This window comes from Hyperoodon ampullatus (assembly GCF_949752795.1).
Source record: "Hyperoodon ampullatus genome assembly, chromosome: 11".
In the NCBI taxonomy this organism is placed as follows: Eukaryota; Metazoa; Chordata; class Mammalia; order Artiodactyla; family Ziphiidae; genus Hyperoodon; species Hyperoodon ampullatus.
The window spans coordinates 54963081-54981126 of NC_136924.1; the positions used below are offsets into that span (position 1 = coordinate 54963081).

The 18046-nt window shown below is 58.0% G+C and overlaps 1 protein-coding gene across 1 annotated transcript in view; it reads right to left on the reverse strand.

Annotated features, from left to right (window-relative positions):
- The window catches only part of KMT2D (lysine methyltransferase 2D), a gene marked incomplete at its 3' end in the record, with an annotated part of 35486 nt that overhangs the window by 8364 nt on the left and 9076 nt on the right, over positions 1-18046 (reverse strand). Inside the window, exons 13-42 of the mRNA XM_079714927.1 lie at positions 17225-18007; positions 16640-16753; positions 16179-16289; positions 15539-15643; positions 14610-14791; positions 14296-14460; positions 14091-14200; positions 13946-13993; positions 13059-13280; positions 12710-12829; positions 12516-12620; positions 12159-12289; positions 11927-12074; positions 11662-11727; positions 11373-11483; positions 11034-11171; positions 10845-10929; positions 10373-10614; positions 10201-10274; positions 9941-9991; positions 8003-9814; positions 7714-7893; positions 7500-7636; positions 5400-7267; positions 3742-3865; positions 3512-3596; positions 3336-3402; positions 3003-3235; positions 1964-2902; positions 92-1789 (exon numbers count right to left, since the gene is read on the reverse strand). Coding sequence (XP_079571053.1) covers positions 92-1789; positions 1964-2902; positions 3003-3235; positions 3336-3402; positions 3512-3596; positions 3742-3865; positions 5400-7267; positions 7500-7636; positions 7714-7893; positions 8003-9814; positions 9941-9991; positions 10201-10274; positions 10373-10614; positions 10845-10929; positions 11034-11171; positions 11373-11483; positions 11662-11727; positions 11927-12074; positions 12159-12289; positions 12516-12620; positions 12710-12829; positions 13059-13280; positions 13946-13993; positions 14091-14200; positions 14296-14460; positions 14610-14791; positions 15539-15643; positions 16179-16289; positions 16640-16753; positions 17225-18007 — 10254 coding nt within the window. The remainder of the gene's footprint in view (positions 1-91; positions 1790-1963; positions 2903-3002; positions 3236-3335; positions 3403-3511; positions 3597-3741; positions 3866-5399; positions 7268-7499; positions 7637-7713; positions 7894-8002; positions 9815-9940; positions 9992-10200; positions 10275-10372; positions 10615-10844; positions 10930-11033; positions 11172-11372; positions 11484-11661; positions 11728-11926; positions 12075-12158; positions 12290-12515; positions 12621-12709; positions 12830-13058; positions 13281-13945; positions 13994-14090; positions 14201-14295; positions 14461-14609; positions 14792-15538; positions 15644-16178; positions 16290-16639; positions 16754-17224; positions 18008-18046) is intronic.

Genomic DNA, 18046 nt, shown 5'->3' on the forward strand with positions numbered 1-18046 from the left:
GAGTCCTCACCTCATTTCACCCAGACCTGTTCACTCTGCCCCCGGGCTCCAGGCCCTGCACTGTCTGCTCCACTCCAGCTACAGTACTCACCTCCTTGTTGCTGGGGGTACCCTGTAGTTTCTGCTCCAGCCCAGCCAGCTTGCTGTCAATGTGCCCGTTGATCTCAGCTCGCAGCCCCTCGGGCCCCCGCCCAGTGCTGAGTTGCACATTCTTTGCTCGTAGAAGCTTCTGCAAGAGCAGATGCCCGGCCTCTGAGCGAGGGCCTGCCAGCAGGAGGTGGTTGCTGGTACCTGGTGCCCCTATTGGCTCCCCGTTGGCCTCCCTCTTCACTGCCTGGGCTCCCAGGGCACATGGCTCTTCCCGAGGCTCCTGCTTGATGCTGAGATGGGGTGGCTCGGGTACCACCTGCCCGTTCACCTGCTCCAGATGCCCAGGTACCAGGCTGCTTTGGTCCGGCTTCTGGGCTTCTGCTAGGTTGTCTGGGGGGTCCCAAGGTCCCAGCCCCTTGCCAAAGAAGGTATCTGCAAGCTGGGCAGCAGCAGGTGAGACCCTCCCAGGAGGCAGCTCCAAGGGTGGCCCCTGGGGTTTTGGGGTTCCTGGTTGGGTGGTAGGGAGCTGGGCCTCAGAGGGAAGCTGGGAGCTGGGGGAAGGTAACTGTGAGGAAGGTCTCTTTGGCTCTTGGGGGCTGGATGGTGGAGGTGTGGGAAGGACAGGGCCAAGGACTGGTCCTGTGGATAAGGCTCCTTGTGGGGCGGGGAGCCGGGGTGGGCCCTGAGGTCGAAGCCCTGCCCCCAGCTCCTGAAGAGGGCCTGTCTGGGATCCAGGGAAGCCCCCAAGTTGGGGTTGGCGGCCCAGGAGGCCCTGGAGGGGAGAGGGCTGGGTCCCAGGCTCCTGGTAGGGTGGGGCCTGGCGTACTGCCTGACTCTGCTGTAGCTGCCGCTGCATGAGGAGTGCCTGTAGCTGCTGCTGCTGCTGAGGACTCAAGTGCCGCAGCTGTGGGTTTTTGGCCAGGACTCCTTGAAGCTGTGCTCGAAGCTGACCCACTGTAGGCATGACCCCAGCCCCAGGCAGGCTCTGCCCAGACTGGGGGACAGATCCTGGTTTGGCAGGCTGTGGCCCTGCATTATTTTGCATGGGCCGCTCTAGTCCAAGGGGCTGTTGGGAGCTCAGAAGGTTCTGGGTCACGGGTCCAGGCTGTTCCCCTAAGGAAACAGAAGACTGGGCCAGCACGTGGGGCATAGATGAGGCCTCAGAAGATGATCCACTGCCTGGTTGCCCATGGCTTCCCACACCCGCTGTGTGGAGCAAGTTAACTTGCTGCTGCTGTTGTCCTGGGAGCCTCAGAGGTGGCTGCAGCTGCACAGAGTTGGGCTGAGGCTGGGCCTGGGGTTGGACAAGGAGGAGTTGTGAGTCCCCGGAGAGTGAGGGCTTTACCTCCCCTGGTTCAGTGGCCACTGACTCTGGTACAGTCCCTACTGCTAACGGCCCTCCCTGATGCGTGGAGGGCCCCTCAGTGGCCTCTGGAGGAAGAGCCGCCTCTACAATGTTTTGCTCCTTGCCCGTTAGGATGAGGGTTGGGCCCAGGGCTCCGGGGCTAGAAAAGTGTTGCAGAGGCTTGGCTGGCATGCCAGGGCCGAGTGTCACTTGCTGCTGTTGCTGTTGCTGTTGCTGTTGCTGCTGCTGTTGCTGTTGTTGCTGCTGCTGCTGCTGCTGCTGCTGCTGTTGAGGAGACAGTAAAGTTCGACTCTGGTTCAAGAGGCCCATCGGCTGCTGCTGTTGTTGAAGCTGCTGCTGCTGCTGCTGTTGTTGTAGCTGCTGCTGCTGCTGCTGTTGTAGCTGCTGCTGCTGCTGCTGTTGTTGTAGCTGCTGTTGCTGCTGCTGCTGTAGCTGCTGCTGCTGTTGTTGTAGTTGCTGCTGCTGTTGTAGCTGCTGCTGCTGCAGCTGTTGCTGCTGCAAGGAGGCCATGGGCTGAGCACTCAGTTTGGGCTGCCCACTGTGTGGCATGAGACCCTGCTGAAGGTGGGAAAGCCCTGCCATGGATCCCTGCTGTTGGTGCTGTTGCTGCTGCTGCTGCTGCTGCTGCTGGGATGTGACCAGCCGGTGTCCCATAAGGCCTTGACCCTGCTGTGCCAGCTGGGGGGAACTTAGCACCCGGGGCTGGGTCAGGATCACCTGTCTGTGAGGGCCCTGGGGGCCCAGAGCTCCAGGGTGCTGTTGCTGCTGCTGCTGCTGCTGCTGCAACACTGCCACCTGGGCAGGGCCCAGCATGCCCTGGGGCCCCTGGGGTGGCTGGGGGGACAGCTGCTGGACCAAGAGGCCCTGATGGCTGCTGGGAGGCAGAAGCCCTTGGGGCTTGGGACCCAGACCCTGGTTTGCCGGTACCCCTGGGCCCTGTTGCTGTTGCTGCTGGATTGCCACCTGTCCTAGGAGGTGCTGCTGCTGCTGTTGCAGTTTCTGCGCAAGCTGCAGGCGTTGCTGCTGTAGCTGCAGCTGCCTCTCCTGTAAAAGCCTCGAGTCAGGTCCTAGGCCTCGAAGAGCAAGGTTGCCAGGGAAAAAGCCCCCTGAGGGGCCAGCCAGGGCCCCAGCCCCACCAGAATGTTGCTGTTGCTGCTGCTGGGCCAGGGTGGTGTTGAGGAAGGGGCCACCAGGCTGTCCAGGTAGTGCCATGCCCCCAGGGGGCAGGCGAAGACCTGCAGCTTGCCCACCAGGGGGCCCCTGCGGTGGCTGCAGCCCGTGGCCAGGGAGCAGCTGACCGGGAAGCTTGGTGAGTAGCCGGGGACTCTGGGAAGGGCTAAGGGCCAATACAGCTGAGTGCTGCTGCTGCTGCTGCTGCTGTTGCTGCTGCTGCTTATTCCGATATTCTGCCATGAGATTAGTGTGCTCCTTCTGCTGCTTCCGGACCTAACATGGGAGGGTCAGGAAGGTCAGCCTGGAGCCTGCCCACCCATGCCATCCCTCTTCCCAGGCTCCTGGTTGCTAGGCTGAAGTCTGCCTTCCCCACCTGATCCAGCTGTTTCTGGATCTTGCTCTGTTGTTCTGTCACCAGCTTGAGCTTCTCAGCATCAGCCTCTGGGAACTCACGGCCAGCCTTTTTGGCAGTGCGCTGCTTGGCGCACAGAGCTTTCCGGGACTTGCGGTGCACCCCAATCTGCTCCTCTAGCACCTTCAGTTGCATCTGCAGGAGCTGCTGGGTGTGGAACAGCCACTCCTCATACTGCCGCTGGTCAGCCTCATCTGGGAAAGGAAGCGGGCGGGTGTCAGGTGATCCCAATCCCTCTTTCCCCGCACACCCCAAGCCCCTTCCTTGCACACTCCTCCCCATCCCCATACTCACTGATCACTCCCTGGGCAAAAGTGGGTGGATTGGGACGAGGCTGGGAGGGGTCACCGGCACTCCGCTCCTGTGACGAGAGAGACAGCTAAAGGGTCACTGTTCTGTACCAGGCCCTAAGAAGGGTGGCCTGATGGCATAGGACCCAAGCTCCCACTCCCACCTGACCATTTATTTACCTGGCCACTCCCAGCTGCCACGTGGTTCTGCAGGTCACTGCCGGGCCCCCCTGAGAGTCTCTGGGCTAGCAGGGACACTTGCTGCCTGGAGTCCACCAGAGCAAAGAGGATGTGTCGGTGATGGGGAAAGTTGAAGGGCAAAGAGGTGGGACAAGAAGGAAGTAGATCAGGAAGAACAGGGGAAGGACTGGAAAAAGAAAGGGCCAACCCTCCCACCCTGCAAGTCTTACCTGTTCATACCAGGTGCCACTCCAATGCTGCCCTGAGCCATCACCTTCTTGATGCCTTTCAAAGCAACCATCTTGGCCTTTGCAATAGGATCAATGATATCTTCTGCAGCAAATTTGTCCAGGTCTGGAGAGGGAGGAGCCAAGTGAGCTGGGCACTGAGGTCAATGCCCCATTCCAGGTCTGCTGTTCCAACACCCTGACCTCCACTAAGCCAAGCAGAACAATGGTATGGCATGGTGGAAAGCCCACTGGACTAGGAGCCAGGCAGCATAGGTGACACTCAGTTCTATTATTCACAGGACATGTGGCTCCGTTTTTACTTGCACAGTGCTAGGAAAAGGTACTCAGTAAATATCTGTTGAGCCAATATATCAATGTCATTTCACCTCTATGGGCCTCAGTTTACTCTTCTATTTGATAGAGATCACGATTCCTTATTCTGCTCACCTCATGGAGCTACTGACAGGATCAAATGTGACCAGAATACGAGTACACTTTATGACCTAGAAAGCATTCTTCAAAAGTAGTGTTCTTACGGCAACTAAGCGCAGCCCAAGAACCCAAGATGTGGGCACTGTGCCAAAGCCCAATGCCAGAGCTGTTTTGGCACAACACGCATCACCTACAGACCATTCTTCTGCCTGTCCAGGATGCTGGGTAGGAAAAGAGAAACCAGCAGCCACCAAAAACTTAAATCTTCCTAAAATCCTGTACATTGTGTATTTCTCCACTGCTCAGAAAGCTTAACTGACTCCCTTCTTTTTTTTCTTTTTTTGGCCCCGCTGAGCGGCATGTGGGATCTTAGTTCCCCAATCAGGGATCGAACCCTCGTGCCCTGTATTGGAAGCACAGTCTTAACCACTGGACTGCCAGGGAAGTCCCCTGACCCCCTACTATTAAGAGGACTAACCCAACTCCCTCTCCTGGTTATTTTGAGGCAGTAAAACAGTTAAGAGGATATGAGGGCCAGGGTTCAAATTCCAGCTCTGTTAGTTGTGTGACCTTGGGCAAGTTAACTTAACCTCTTCTGCCTCAGTTTCCTTTTCTATAATCCAAGGTAATAATAGTACCCATTTAATGTGTTTGTTGTGATGATTAAATTATACAACAAATGTAAAGTGCTCAGCACCGTGTCTGGCATGGCAAACAACCATTATTCAATAGATGCTATTGTAATTTGAGGTCTTCTTCAATCTGCGCCTTCTTCTTACCTCTCCATAGCTACGGTAGCGCCCCCTCACTTCCCTCCGCAAAGCCTGCTCCAGGCTAACCATTGTCTCCACTCATTGTCTCCAAATATACCCCATCGGCTTTCCTGCTGCTAAGTCTCACTAAGTCTTTTCACCAACCCGGTTGCTTTTTCTTGCACCACTTCTCTCCAAGTCCTAATCTTTGGGTCTCACCACAGCTACAAAGCCTTTGGTAATCAGACTTCATGCATCTATTCCATTCATTCATTCAACATCTGAATGCCTGCTGTATGCCAGGCACTATTCTCCCTTAAAAGCTACAGTGCTTCTGCTTACACCACTCATATGGAATTTGGCCAAAGCTCTTTTGTGTCCCATCCCCTTTAACTAGGGAGGATCTTGGGTCTGCAGCCTCAGTGAGCATTTAGTGGTTAACAGTGATAAGCCAGCGCCCCCAGATGAGGTTACCTGTATCCGGGAAGAAGCTGTTAGCCAGCTGCTGCTGCATTGCCAGCTGCTGTGGTTTCATGCACATGGAAGGTGGCATAGTACCCATGGGCTTCTGTGCCAGCACTGGCTGTGGGCTCTGCTGGGGCACCAAGCCTGCCTGTCCCCCATGCTGCCCACTTAGCATATGCCCTTGGTTGGACACCATGGTCATGGATGGGGCCAGGCGCTGCTGGAGGGCATGAGCTGGTGGCTGGGTGGGCATCAGTGGCTGGGCCAAGCCTGGCTGTCGGGAACCTCCAAGTCCCAGGGCAAGCTGCTGCTGGGCGCCAGCCAAACTGGGAGAAGAGCCCTCATGTGGCAAAGACACAGCCTGGGCAGGGCCTGGGGTGGACAGTAGGGAATGCTGCTGTTGCTGCTGCTGCTGGGCAGGCTGCAGCTGTGCTGAGAGCTGCTGCTTCTTCTGCAGCTCCTTCTTCTCATGTTCCAACAGGTCCTCGATGAGCAGGGGCAACTCACTGGCTACCAGTGAGCTCTCCATCTTGTCCAGCTCATCCCCAGATGCATGTCCACCGGGCAAGGTCAGGGCCCCACTCTCTAGCTCAAACTTCTCCAGCAGGGAGGACCCTCCTGGGCCACTCAGTGGGCTGGGGGTCAGCAGGTGAGCTGGTGGTCCTCCTGTGGTCCCAAAGGGGACCTTCTCAGCTGGGTGCCCACTACTGGGAAAAGGTCCTGTGCCCATTCGAGTGTCCCGGCTGCCCACCACACTCTGTCCTGGCTTCAGCCCCAGGCCTAGGGAAGTGGTGGCTGGAGCTGGCTCTACCTTGGGGGTGGTAATGGTAAACTGGCAAGGGGAAGGGTGGCGCCCACCCTCCTCCAACTTGGGCTTCACCTCGGGGAGCACTGACGCCAGGCGGGGCTCAGAGGCATCAGCAGCGGGGGGAGGGCGCTCCTCAGGGCCCAAGGGTCCTGGCTCCACCCCCCGCAACAGAGCCTCCCGCTCAGCCTTTTCATTGGCCGACTCCACCAGCCTCAGATGCTCATTGAAGATGTCCTTCTTGTCCCCGGTGTCCAGCTCAGGGTCAGTATAGGCCAACAGGTCAAACTCATCCCCGTTGAGCAGGTCGTCCAGGTGGGGATCATTGGTCTCCAGGTTTTCCAGGGTGCCCAGCTCATCATCTCCCTTGGCCACATCCACACCCAGGCCCAGGTGAGCAAGCTCCTCATCATCCTCCAGGGCCTTGTGGGCATCAAAGTCGTCATCCAACTCAGGATCCTCACAGGGTAACTTCCCAGCTTCCAGGGCCAGAGGAGGGCGGCCAAGCTCAGTGCCTGAGGGGGGCCGGCTGACTAGCTCCAAGCCAGCGGGCGTGTTGGGACCCTTGGTATGGGGCGTTGGATGGAGGCCGTTGTTCAGTTCAGGGGCCGGCGGGGCTGAGGGTTTCTGAGGAGGAAGGCCTGACACTGCTAGGCCACGAAGCCCTTCAGGGGCCAGTCGGTGAGAATCCTCAGTTACAGGGAAAAAACGGGGTCTCTGAGGGGGGCCCTGACCAGGAAACGGAGGCACCCCCGGTCCCAGTCCTTTCTGTACATTGTGCCGCAACTCAATGAACTGGGCAGGACCAGCTGGGCCAGGCACTGGCTCACCAGGGCCAGGCAGGCGGGTGGGAATTCCCGCCAAGGGGGCACCTATGGCTTGGCGGCCAAGTTCAGGCCCAGGAGTTGACGGAAAGCGTGTTGACATGGCAAGTCGCATGGAAGTTGCTGCTGTTGCCTGTTGTTGCTGCTGCTGCCACAGTTGCTGCTGCTGCTGCTGCTGCTGCTGCAAGGGCAGGGACCCAGGATACGGTGCTCGCTGATAGAAGGCTTGGGAGCCTCCCACCAATTGCCTGGAAGAATATGCAATAGTCAGTAAGGCGGAAGCAGGATGAAAAAGAGCTAGAACACGGGCTGCCCTAAGGAAGGAAGGATGGAGTTCATGCAGTGAGGGGGAAGGAATGGGGAAGAGAAGTTAAGTGATACGGAAGAAGGATTAGAGAGACAGGAAAGTCAGAGGCAGCACACAATGGAGGTACAACATGTTCCCTTGATTTTCCCCCAAGGCACCCCCTGGAGCCTCACCGGCTGTTCACATCCATAGAGGAAGGGGTGGCTGGTGGAGGTGGCCGGGAGAGTCGGTCATCACTGGGGAAAGCCCCTGGCCCCAGGATGGGGCCACCCAGCTTACTTGGGGGCAGCCCCACAAGGCTGCTCTTGTCCTAGGAGAGATGAGGGTAGATGAAGTTGGGGCCACCTTCAGTATCTTGGATCCACTACCCCTTGCCACTCTACCTACCTGGGTGCCAGCAAAGGGGGTCTGGCCTCGACCCAGCTGCTCAAAGGCAGGGCTACTAGGCTCAGCACCCCAGCTGCCCGGGGGCCCCACTGCTCCGGCAGCTGCCGCGGTTTCCTTCTCCTGCCGAAGGGTGTTGCGCTGGATCTGCTGCCGAATCAGCAGCTCCCGTAGTCGTTGGCGCTGCGCAGAGAACAGAGAAGAGGGGTTAAGTCCATTCTACTCAAACCAAAGGGCTGGCACAGAAACAGAGGAGACGTGGTGGGGGCTCAGGTCCAGGGTGTCGACTCACCTGTCGTTGCTTCTCCAGCTCTGTCTGACTGAGGCTGGACATGCCTGCGTCCTGGGTACCTGGAAGTTCAGGTGCCGCCAAAGAGCTGCCCATCCCAGCCCCTGGGTCTTCTCGCTTCTCAACTGGAGAGGTGATGCCTGCCCGCTGTGAGGCTCCATGGGACAGGTAGGGGAGGGATCCATCGGGTGCAGGTGGTGGAAGGACTGATGGGGGGCGCAGTGGGGACAGCCCATAGCCCTCTCCTGTGGACCCACTGCTGGGTCCCAGAGGGCTGCCCGATGGGTGGAAGTTCCCTGTGGCTACTGTGTAGTTTGTGCTTTGAGGCTTGCCCAAGGTAGGGCCGGGCCCAAAATGGCTGTTGATCCCATGGGGTGGAGGGAGACCAGGCTGAGGGACAGGGGGCTTTAGCGAAGGCTCCCCTACTGCCTGAGGGAAAGTGAAACGCATGGGAGAAGGGGTGCCTACAAATGCACCAGTCCCAGGGGACCGGGCAAAATTGGGCGGCTGCACACTTGGGACCTTGGCATGGAGCTCACCTGCTGGCCCTGAGGGCAGGGCTGCTGGGAAACCCCCAGCCCCCAACGGAGTGTGGGCTAGAGGCCCAGCCTTGAAGGCAACTTCAGGGGGCTGGGGGCGGGGTGGCTTATGCAGTGGGGCAAACGGGTCCCGGGACTGAGGGCGTGAGGGCGGGCGGGAATAAGGGTCAGGGGACTGGAAGCGAGGGGTAACAGGGGATGGGCAGAAAGCCTCAGCAGACAGAGGACGGGGTGTCAACGGGGACTGGGAGCTGGACTGGGACTGGGGACTGGCGGGCACTCGGGAGAAAGGGTCCGAGGGCAGTGAGCGAGGAGGCAGGGCACAGCAGCTCTCAGGGGGTGGGGGTGGGGGCCGAGGGGTCAATGGGGGTTGGGCATAGGGGTCAGGGTAGGGGCCAGGGCGAAAGATGTCCGAGTGGCTGGGAGGAGAAGGGGCCAAAGCCTGGGCAGGGGGCGGCTCCTGGGGCCTTAGGCCCAAGCCTGGGCTCTGGGGCTCTACCTGAGATGCCCGAGGGGTCAGGGGGGCTTTGAAGACATCGGGTGCCTTTAACTCCAGGCCACCCAGATGGGGGCCTGAGGAGGGTGAGTCAACAAAGCCCAGGTTTGGGGGCCCATAGCTGGGAGAGGATGCCCCAAGCTCTTCCTTCTTCACCTCTAGGGCCTTCCGAGACTCCCCGAAAGGCAGGGGCGACAGCAGAGGCTCAGAAGCCTTGCCTCCCCCTACCCCTGGGCTCTCAGGCACAGCCAGGTTGTCCAGTGAGGGGCAGCGGGGTTTGAGGAAGGGGTCAGGTGTGGAGGGCTGGTGTCGGGGGGTGCCAGGTGGGGTGGTGTGGAACTCCCCTGGCTGGCCGGTCCCAGGACGAGATGAGGCGCCCAGCGTCGCGGGCTGCACGGGGGCCCCGGTCGGACTAGGATAGGGAGGATAGGTGGGTGGTGCCGTGGGGAAGCGGGGCTCCAGAGCGTAGGCGGGGGCCAGTCCAAAGGGGTCCTGCGAAGGCACTTGGGCGGGCACCTGGGGTGGGAGCTTGAGGAAGAGCTCACCGGGCGAGTCGGGGCCGGGCACCGTGCCCGCCGGCGGCTTCAGGAACCCATCCGCAGAGGTAGACAAGCCGGCGGGGGTAGTGGGGCTGCCAATGAAAATGGTGGGGGCAGCAGCAGGAGGCGGGCTGCCCAGTGCCCCTGGCTGGGGGGGAATGCGGAGATGTAGGGCCGGTCGGTCAGTCTTACGGGCCATGTCGCCCACCTTGGTCTGCTTGTTGATCTGGCTCTCAGCCTGCTACAGGGGGAGACCAGGCACAGAGCAGTCAGGCTGCTGTGGGCAGCCCCTATGTCCCCGCTACCCTTAGAGAGCCCGCCCCACTACAGGCCTTGGATGGCACGGCCCAGCCTGGACCCCACTCACCTTTTGCACCTTGTTGATGCGGTGAGCTGCCCGGTTATCTTTGGCCTTTTGCTGAGGAACAGAGGACGCAACCTTAGGCTAGGACGCAACCTCACGCTCAGCCCCCAGCCCTCGCAATGTCACTCACACTGCCTACCCAGAAGCTGATCCCTACTGGCCCAGCTGCTTTGGGAGTGGGGAATGGAAAGAACTGAGGCGACCTTCCCAAAGTCACCCCGCACCCTCAGCTCCCACGCTGACCCAGGCTCCCTCTGTCTCACCAGGTAGGGGGCTTTATCAGCAGCTGGAACTTTTCTCCAGAGCTTCATGATTTGTTTGCAGCGGCTAGACCAGTCTGGAGGGCAGAGAGAAATGTGTTAGAGGTGACCTGGCAGGTGACCCCTGCACGTGCCATGTTACAGGTTGTCTCCCTTGCCCTCATCCCACGGGTACCTGGGTAATCTTGCTTGAGATTGGGGAAGTTAATGTTGGCATAGAGCACAGGTGAGATGGTGGAGAGCTGGCCCAACTCCTCGTCCTTCTCCCAGCGCTGAAGACTCCGCTGGTTGTAGGAGAGCCCGTCGCCCTCACCCTCTGTGGTGGGCGTGGTCGGGGTGGAGGGCGTGGTGCCCCCCGAGCCTGTCCAGGGGCTGTCTGGCTCACCGGGCTCCGGGCTAAAGAAGCCCCCGCGCTCCCTGGGGCGCAGGGGCAGAGAGTCACAGAGGGCAGGGACGCCAAGCCCAACCCCAGACAAACTGCCCAGAGTCCCCAGGCCACTGCCCTGCCCCAACAGAGGACGGTCACTAACAAAGGAGCAGAGGGAGGTGTTGCTACAGCAGCACCCAAGAGTCCAAGGTTCCCTCCCTTGGCATGGCCCCAGTTGGAGGGAAAAGACTACCCACGGGGGTTAAGCATAAATACCAACCTAGAATCCAGGAATGGGGACTGGCAAAGGCCCGGGTAGGAGTCCATTGGGCTGCTGGAGGGGAGATTGCCCAAAGGGAGTCCACCTACAAGAGGCACAGGATCAGCGAAAGGAGTAAGTGGCCCATCCTGGGGGCAGGCTTGGCCATACCTGCCCACCCAGTTTTCAAACCACTCCTATCCGAATCACCTTGAAGAAAGGGCCTCTGTAGCGGTGTACGGCTGCCGTCGAGGCCAGGGGTTCCACAACCCAGATGCTGCTCTCGTTCAGAACCCAGAACATCCTTGAAAAGCTGCTGCAGGTCCTTGGATTCCATCTTGGGCAGTTCTGTGAGGGATCGATGAAGGATGCTGCTGAGGAAGACTGGGGAGTTGAAGGGACACCACAGGGCTACAAATGGTCACGGCCAGGGAAGGTGCCCACGACTCCCCACTAGAGAAGCTGTAGAGATGAGAGTCTCACATGTAGGATGCTCTCCTTCTCCCACAGAGGACCCTTATACGCAAGGAGTGCGGGTCACAGCCTCACCTTCTGTGGGAATCCTGTCTAAGTCAGAGCTAAGCATCCCTTCACCCGGGGTGCCTGGCTTCTCAGGGTCACTAGGCACTGGGGATGCCTTTACGCCGCCATCCTCAGGTCCTGCAATTGGCAGGAGAAACCCATCAGCCAAGGCCAGTATGGAGGTACCACACTGGCCACCCTGAACCACAGAAGGCATGGAACACTTTCCAGCCTCCATCCCTGATAGTGCTCAGTGGCAGAACAGGTTGACAGAAGCAAAACCAAGACGGCACACAGTCCTCCCAGCAGCCCTCACCTGATGTATCAGCCTTGCTCTCAGGACCACGGGATTCTTCATCTGCAACATCCGGACCATCATCTCCTATGAGCAACAGTCACCATTCCAATCAGAGATGCCCTACACGTGATGCCCCGAATAGGACCCCAGCTCCAAGGCCAGGGCCCTTGGCCCACCCTCAACTCCTGGAGACCAGCCCATTTCCCACTAAAATCTCTTACCAGCTTCTAAGCACAGAGTGAAATTGGACCCCTTCAGACCACCTTACCCCCACACGACTGACCTTTCTGTGAGGTCGGGAGCTCCTTCCTATCTGAGCCTCCATCCCCCTTGGCTTTTGGGATTCCTAGTCCAAAGCTTGGCCGGCCCACCCCAACTGCAAAAAGGGCCTTCCGGCTCAGGTCCAGCAGCTCCTTCCCAAAGAAGGCTTCCTGTGGGAGGAGTCAGGGAGAAACAGGCTTCTTCATGCCCTGCAGGACCGACACTGCCCTTGCCCCTCGGAGCCTAATACCCACCTGCAGATAAGCAGGGAACATGTCCTCTAGTTTGCTCTTCTTGCGCCCTCGCCGCTGCTGCTTCTTCTTCTCATCCCCGTCAGCTAAGCTCTGGTCCACAGAGCCCTCTGCAGGCAGGTCGGCAGGCAACACTGGGGACCGAATGGGAGGTGTCTGCCTCTCTGAGGACAGTGGGCATGCTGCTCCCAACTTGGCCTGGGGAAGCTTTCTGCCTACTCTCTCCCCAGCACCAGTTGGGCCCACTACTCTCTTGGCCCTCTGAGTGAACTCCCCTCCCCAGGCCTCCCTGGCAATGTCCCACAGGTCCTGTGATCCCCACCTTCTCCCAGGCCCCACTGGAGCCCTCACCCGTCTCACCCTCGTCGGGCTGCCCATCCCCACTCAACACCTCCGCCTGTGCAGCAGGCCCCTTTTTCACACGTGTGTGGGATTTCCGCTGTCGCACCATGAAACCACCAATGCCTATAAGGAGACAGAGCTGAGGCTGAGAAGCCGCTGGGGACCTGGGGAGCTGCCCCTCACCACCCCAACTCTGCATCCCAGGGCCTCACCAGGCCGATAGGGTTTGCGTTTGCGTTTTTTGCTTTCCTCGGTCTCCTCTTTGCCAGGCTCTCCATCAGGGCTGACGGGGCCCTCTAGTTTAATTTCGCATTCCATGTGCTCCACACCACCTGTGTACAGGGACAGAAGAGATGGAAGCAGGTCAGAGGCATGGACCCTTTTAACCCTGTCATCCTGCCACCTAAGAACAGAGCTGAGTGCCCTGCCACAGACCCATCTGGACAAGACCAACAGTGGCTTCAGGGTGACTGGGAGTGATAATGCAGCTCCTACCCAACATTCAACTCTCACAGGCATGCTCCCATTACTTTGGCACTCCCTGAGATTCCTCAGCCTGACCTTCACCCTTGAGCAGCTCATCAGTGTCCAGGTCTCCATCCTTCTTGTCATCAGGGCCGAGGGCATCTGAAGGCTCAGAACCCTCCAGCCCTGCCTCGCCTGGGAGGCCAAGCCGTCCCCGCCGCTGGCGCCGCTTGTGCAGGGGTGACATGGTCAGGTTACGCAGCACAGCCATGCCAGTTTCTGTCAGCCACACACCCTCGAAGCGGAAGTACTGGGGCTCTGCACAAGGGGGAAGAGCGTGTGAGCCCTGACGGAGGCCCCAAGGAGCGCAGAACTCCAAGTTTCGGCCTAAGTCCCTAGCTGGGACAACAGCAGCGAGAGAGAGACAGACTGACGTCCAGACTGGGGTCTGAGGGCTGGAGAGGAGAGACCACCAGTGGGCGCCAGCTAAGGCCCGAGCGCTCCCTCAGGTAACCAGGGGGACCAGAGAGACCGCTCCTGCCGAAGCCGGACTTTGCTCATGATTAACCCCCAGTTCACCAAATATATTCTCTAGCTGTCTGGGGCCAGGAGGGCCCCTCCTTGCCGAATGCCAGCTCACAGTGCCCCAGATGCCAGGAGCAGTGCCCACATCATGATGGAGGTGGGAGAACCCCAGCTCCTTCATTAAGGAGAAAGCTGTGTTCTGTGCTCTCTGGAGGCGAGATTCTAGCTGTACAAAGGCCGTGTTGCCTGGTGGAAGGAACTCTGCCTGGGAAACTGGATGCCTCGGTTCTCGCCATAACTTCACCACTGACCTATGGGGTGACCTTGGGCAGGCCACTCAACCCCCCTGGGTCTTAGTTTCCTTCTCTGAAAATGACGAGATAAAGTTGGGGGGCTGGAGCTGGACTAAGTGTCTAAGGTCTCCGCTGGCTTTGGCATTCGGAATTTCTGTGACTCACCCGGCTCTTTCACCTTCATAGGCACCAACTCTGGAGGCGCAACAGGCACTGTGGAGAGGACAAAGCAAGGCAGCTAGAGGCCCTGTCCCAAAGCAAGGCACCCTGCCCGACCCCTCCTCCCCTCTCCCCCGCTCCTGGTACTCACCAGCAGGCTTTACCACGTAAGGCTGGCAGGAGACACAGTCAAAGCCCTCATCAGCCGCCTGCTCCACGTCATCCTCTGTGAAGAGGCTCTCGCAACCAGCATGCATCCACCTGGGAGAAGGGAGACAGGAGGGGATAAACTGAGACAACGCAAGGCTGAGAACAGCGAAGAGGGGGCTTGTATGAGGGGAAAGGGGCACCCTCACCGTTCACAGTGACGGCACTGGATCAGGAGGTCCTCTTCCACGTACGGGGCATGACAGATCGGGCAGGTCACCAGGCTGGCGCAGGGCCCGCAGTGCGTGTAACTGTTCTGCCATTCACAGTGGAAGCCAGGGGAGGCGGCCCCACACTGCATACAGGACACACACCTGGTGGGGGCAGAAAGACAGACCCTCAGCACCTAACCTACCCAAAGCACCCAAAGCCGCCCGGCCTTCTAAACCCCGCCTCTGCCATGTATTCAACATCACACCCACTCAAACATTTCAGGCCCCTCTGAAGATCCCAGTCTCCTTACCACTTGCACTTCCAGCCACCCTTGGGCACGGTGAGCAGTGGGGGGTCCAGGCAGTACGTGTGGTAGCTAATGTCACAGTCATCACAGAGCAGCAGGCGGGAGGGGTCTGAGGCCTGGCCGCATACCTCACACACGATGCACTCCACGCAACGCCAGCCCTTCAGCAGCATCACCTTGGTGATCTGGTGCAGAAGATGGCAACTCCTCAGGAGGTGATGCGGAGGGCAGGGCAGACATCTCAGGGGAGGGGGGGGACTTACACAGGTGAGGCTGGAGGACCCCAGTACCCAGGCCAGACCTCCACTTGAGCACAGGGAAGCTACACAGAGCACCCTCACCCCAAAAATAGTGGATCTTAAACTTGGGCTTCCAGGGATCTCTGCTGATCAGAGAACAGCCTCACCAGGCCACTGCCTCATTACGATCTTTCACTAGCTAAGTCCCCAAAAAGACTGTGGATAGAATTAGGTTGTATTTCCCCCAGTTTTTCTTGAACATGTAGGACCTGCTACTGCTGCAAGTTAGTGAGTGTTAGCAGTGGACAAGTTCTAAATTAACATTAATGAAAACCCCAAAATGACTGATCATACTTGAGTCAAAAACATTGCTTTCTCTTTGTGGACATGTGTTTGATTCTGATTTTACATTTTATATCCAGACCATAACATGTTTTCTACTAAGTAAAGTTCTCACAGTTTATATGATGGACTGAATTATACTAGCAAGTCATGGTCTACCACAAAGACACTCGTAAAGACCACTATGGTTTCCAAAGTATTTTTTCCCAAGATGAATTTGACAACCACTGGAAACTGATAAACAACTTCCATGACCAATGGCCACTTTAAGTAGAGTGGCCAGGACGGGGAACCAGGATAAGCACTAATGACCCCACCCTCCAGGCCAGACCTCTTGGGCCCTGAACTCACCTTGCTGTTGACACAGTAAGGGTGATAGCACTGAGAGCACTGGGAACAGGCAAGGAGGTGGCCCTCTGCCCCCCGGCCAAAGCTGCCACATACCACACACATGTCCTGGGGAAACACACAGAAACCCAAATGTCCAACCTCACATCCTCAATACCACTCAGTCCCAGTAACTGACTACACCACTAATCTGAGAGGAGGGAGTCAAAGAAGCAGAAGCCCATCCCCAGCATTAGGACACGGTGAGCCATCACGGGACCCCATTCCTTCCTAGCATGCCTTGCTCATCTGATCAGGTAATTTGAAATGATACAGCCTGACATGGGTAACGCTAATGAGAAGTGAAAAGATAAGATGGGTAAAGACGGGTCAGGATGAGACAGTAATATATGTGACAAAATTCTACAGCTTCGAGATTACTCGTGTTCCCTAGACGCTAAGCTTCGATAGGGCAGAAACCATTTCTGCCTTTTTCACTGCTACATCCCTAGCTGCTAGCTCAGTGTCAAGCTCATTCTCTGGAATGCCAGAAGTAGGTCCCTGGTTCTCCCCATTTACCCTCCCACCGAAACACACATATCCAACTGTTCAGTCTGCCAGGTCTCACTGCTGAAGATGGGACTACAAAAGTCAAGTATGATACCTGCATTAGGACAAACTTGTCTGTGTTGGAGAAGAGAACCACAGTATTTTGCATGGTGTCATCATCATCATCTTCTTCCTCCTTGCTGGGAGAGCTATCGATATCAGCAACCTTATAGGCAGAGAGTTGTGGAAAGTGAGGCAGCTAAATCTGCCCCAACTAAGCTGCTTTCCTCTTTGGTGTTGGGGGAAGGCGGCATAAACCCCTGGCTAAGATGAAAGCCAGGAGCCAGGACTAAGAAGCAGAAGAACACCCCAGCTCCCAAACTGGGCCTCAGCCCAACATCAGATTTCAGAGAAGCCTGGGGGCCAAGAGCACAGAAGGAGCACGGACATAGCTGGACAGGCCCTAGGCTAGCAGGCAGGCAGGTGAGCGTGCAGGGGACTGGCAAAATTTAAAGGGTGTTTAATCTTGAAGGGGCCAGCTGAAGCATGTTTGGGGGATGGGAGGCCTCTCCTTACTACCAGAGTCTCAATGGAAGAAGTAGTTGATTTTAGCCGGGCCCGTCCTCTCCCACGTCCTCCGTGTGCTCCTCCACGTGGCCGGCGTCTCCCTGGGAAACTACTGCTGCGACCCTGAGTGAGGAAAGGGGTCGATTACAGGAAAAGTCGAGGGCTAATATGCTGCATCCACAGGCTTGGAGGGAAGCGAAGAGACGAAGGGACAGAGTATGGCAGGTAACAAAGCCCAAAAGTCCCAGTCAGGGCCAGGGAAAAAGCCAAGCTCTCAGATAGCAACAGGTAGGTAACTCTGGTCCAAACCACTCCACATCTTCCAAGAGTGGTCAACGTGGTACAACAAGAAAAAATACTGGCTTGAGAGACCTGAGTTTCTAGTCCCGATTCTATGGTTGAGTTACCATGAACCTGGGCAAGTCACGTCCCCCTATATATCAGTATTCTCCTTGATAAAATAAGAAGATGCACTCAAGGATCTCTGACAGTCCAGGATTCAATAAGCCAGGCAGGAAGGTATCAGTGACACAGGACTATACCCCTGACAGTGGCATGACACCAAGCGCATCCAGTGGCTGGATAGCCCCTTACCTGTTTGATGCGGGAACGAGCCGGGGAGCTGCGCCGCCTCCCCTTGTCCCCCTCCGCTTTGCCTCCTCCGATAGCTGTCCCAGCATCACACAACAGCGAGTCATCAGTCTCTGGCAGTGAATCCGTACAAAGTCGCAGGGAGCCCTCATCTCGGGCTGGACTAACGTCTGTAGATACCCCCAGCTCCATGGACAAGGAGCCACCCCCCTCGGGGTCGGGAGAGCCCAGCAGGGGCTCTGAGCCAGGAAAACTGGCACTGGCATCGCCCTGGCTCAGATTGGAGATCTCATTAACGATGTCAGATTTGATGAGAGTAGGTGGGGTAGGGGCCACTGGTGCACGTGGCTCCTCTTGCTCTTCACAGGGTGAGCCCTGCCCTGCCTGCTTGCATTCTGGGCCATAGACCTCCATAGGGGTCACAGGGGCCAGCTCCTCGGGGTCCAGGAGCACAGGGGAACCCTTAAGTTCACTAGCCAAACTGCCAGGGGTCTGTCCGGCCTCTGGATGTGATCCAGGAGTGTCAGTCCCATCCAGAGGGGCTGTATCTTCCCCCAGGCCAGAGAAGTCATCCAGGGCTGGGGCAGGGCTGGGTGCAGGGCAGGAAAGGTTCCCCATGGGAGAGGGGAGAGGACTAGTAGGGCTGGGTTCCAAGGCTGGGCACTCAGGTTCTGGGGCGTTCTCAGTCTCCATCTCATGTGGCTCAGCCTCATCTGAGACCTGCACTGCCTTCTGCATGGGACTCAGTGGGGAAGGAATAGACAGTGGCAGAGCAGGGGGAGAGCACTGGGAAGGAGGGGAGTTTGGGGGAGGCAGGGAATGCTG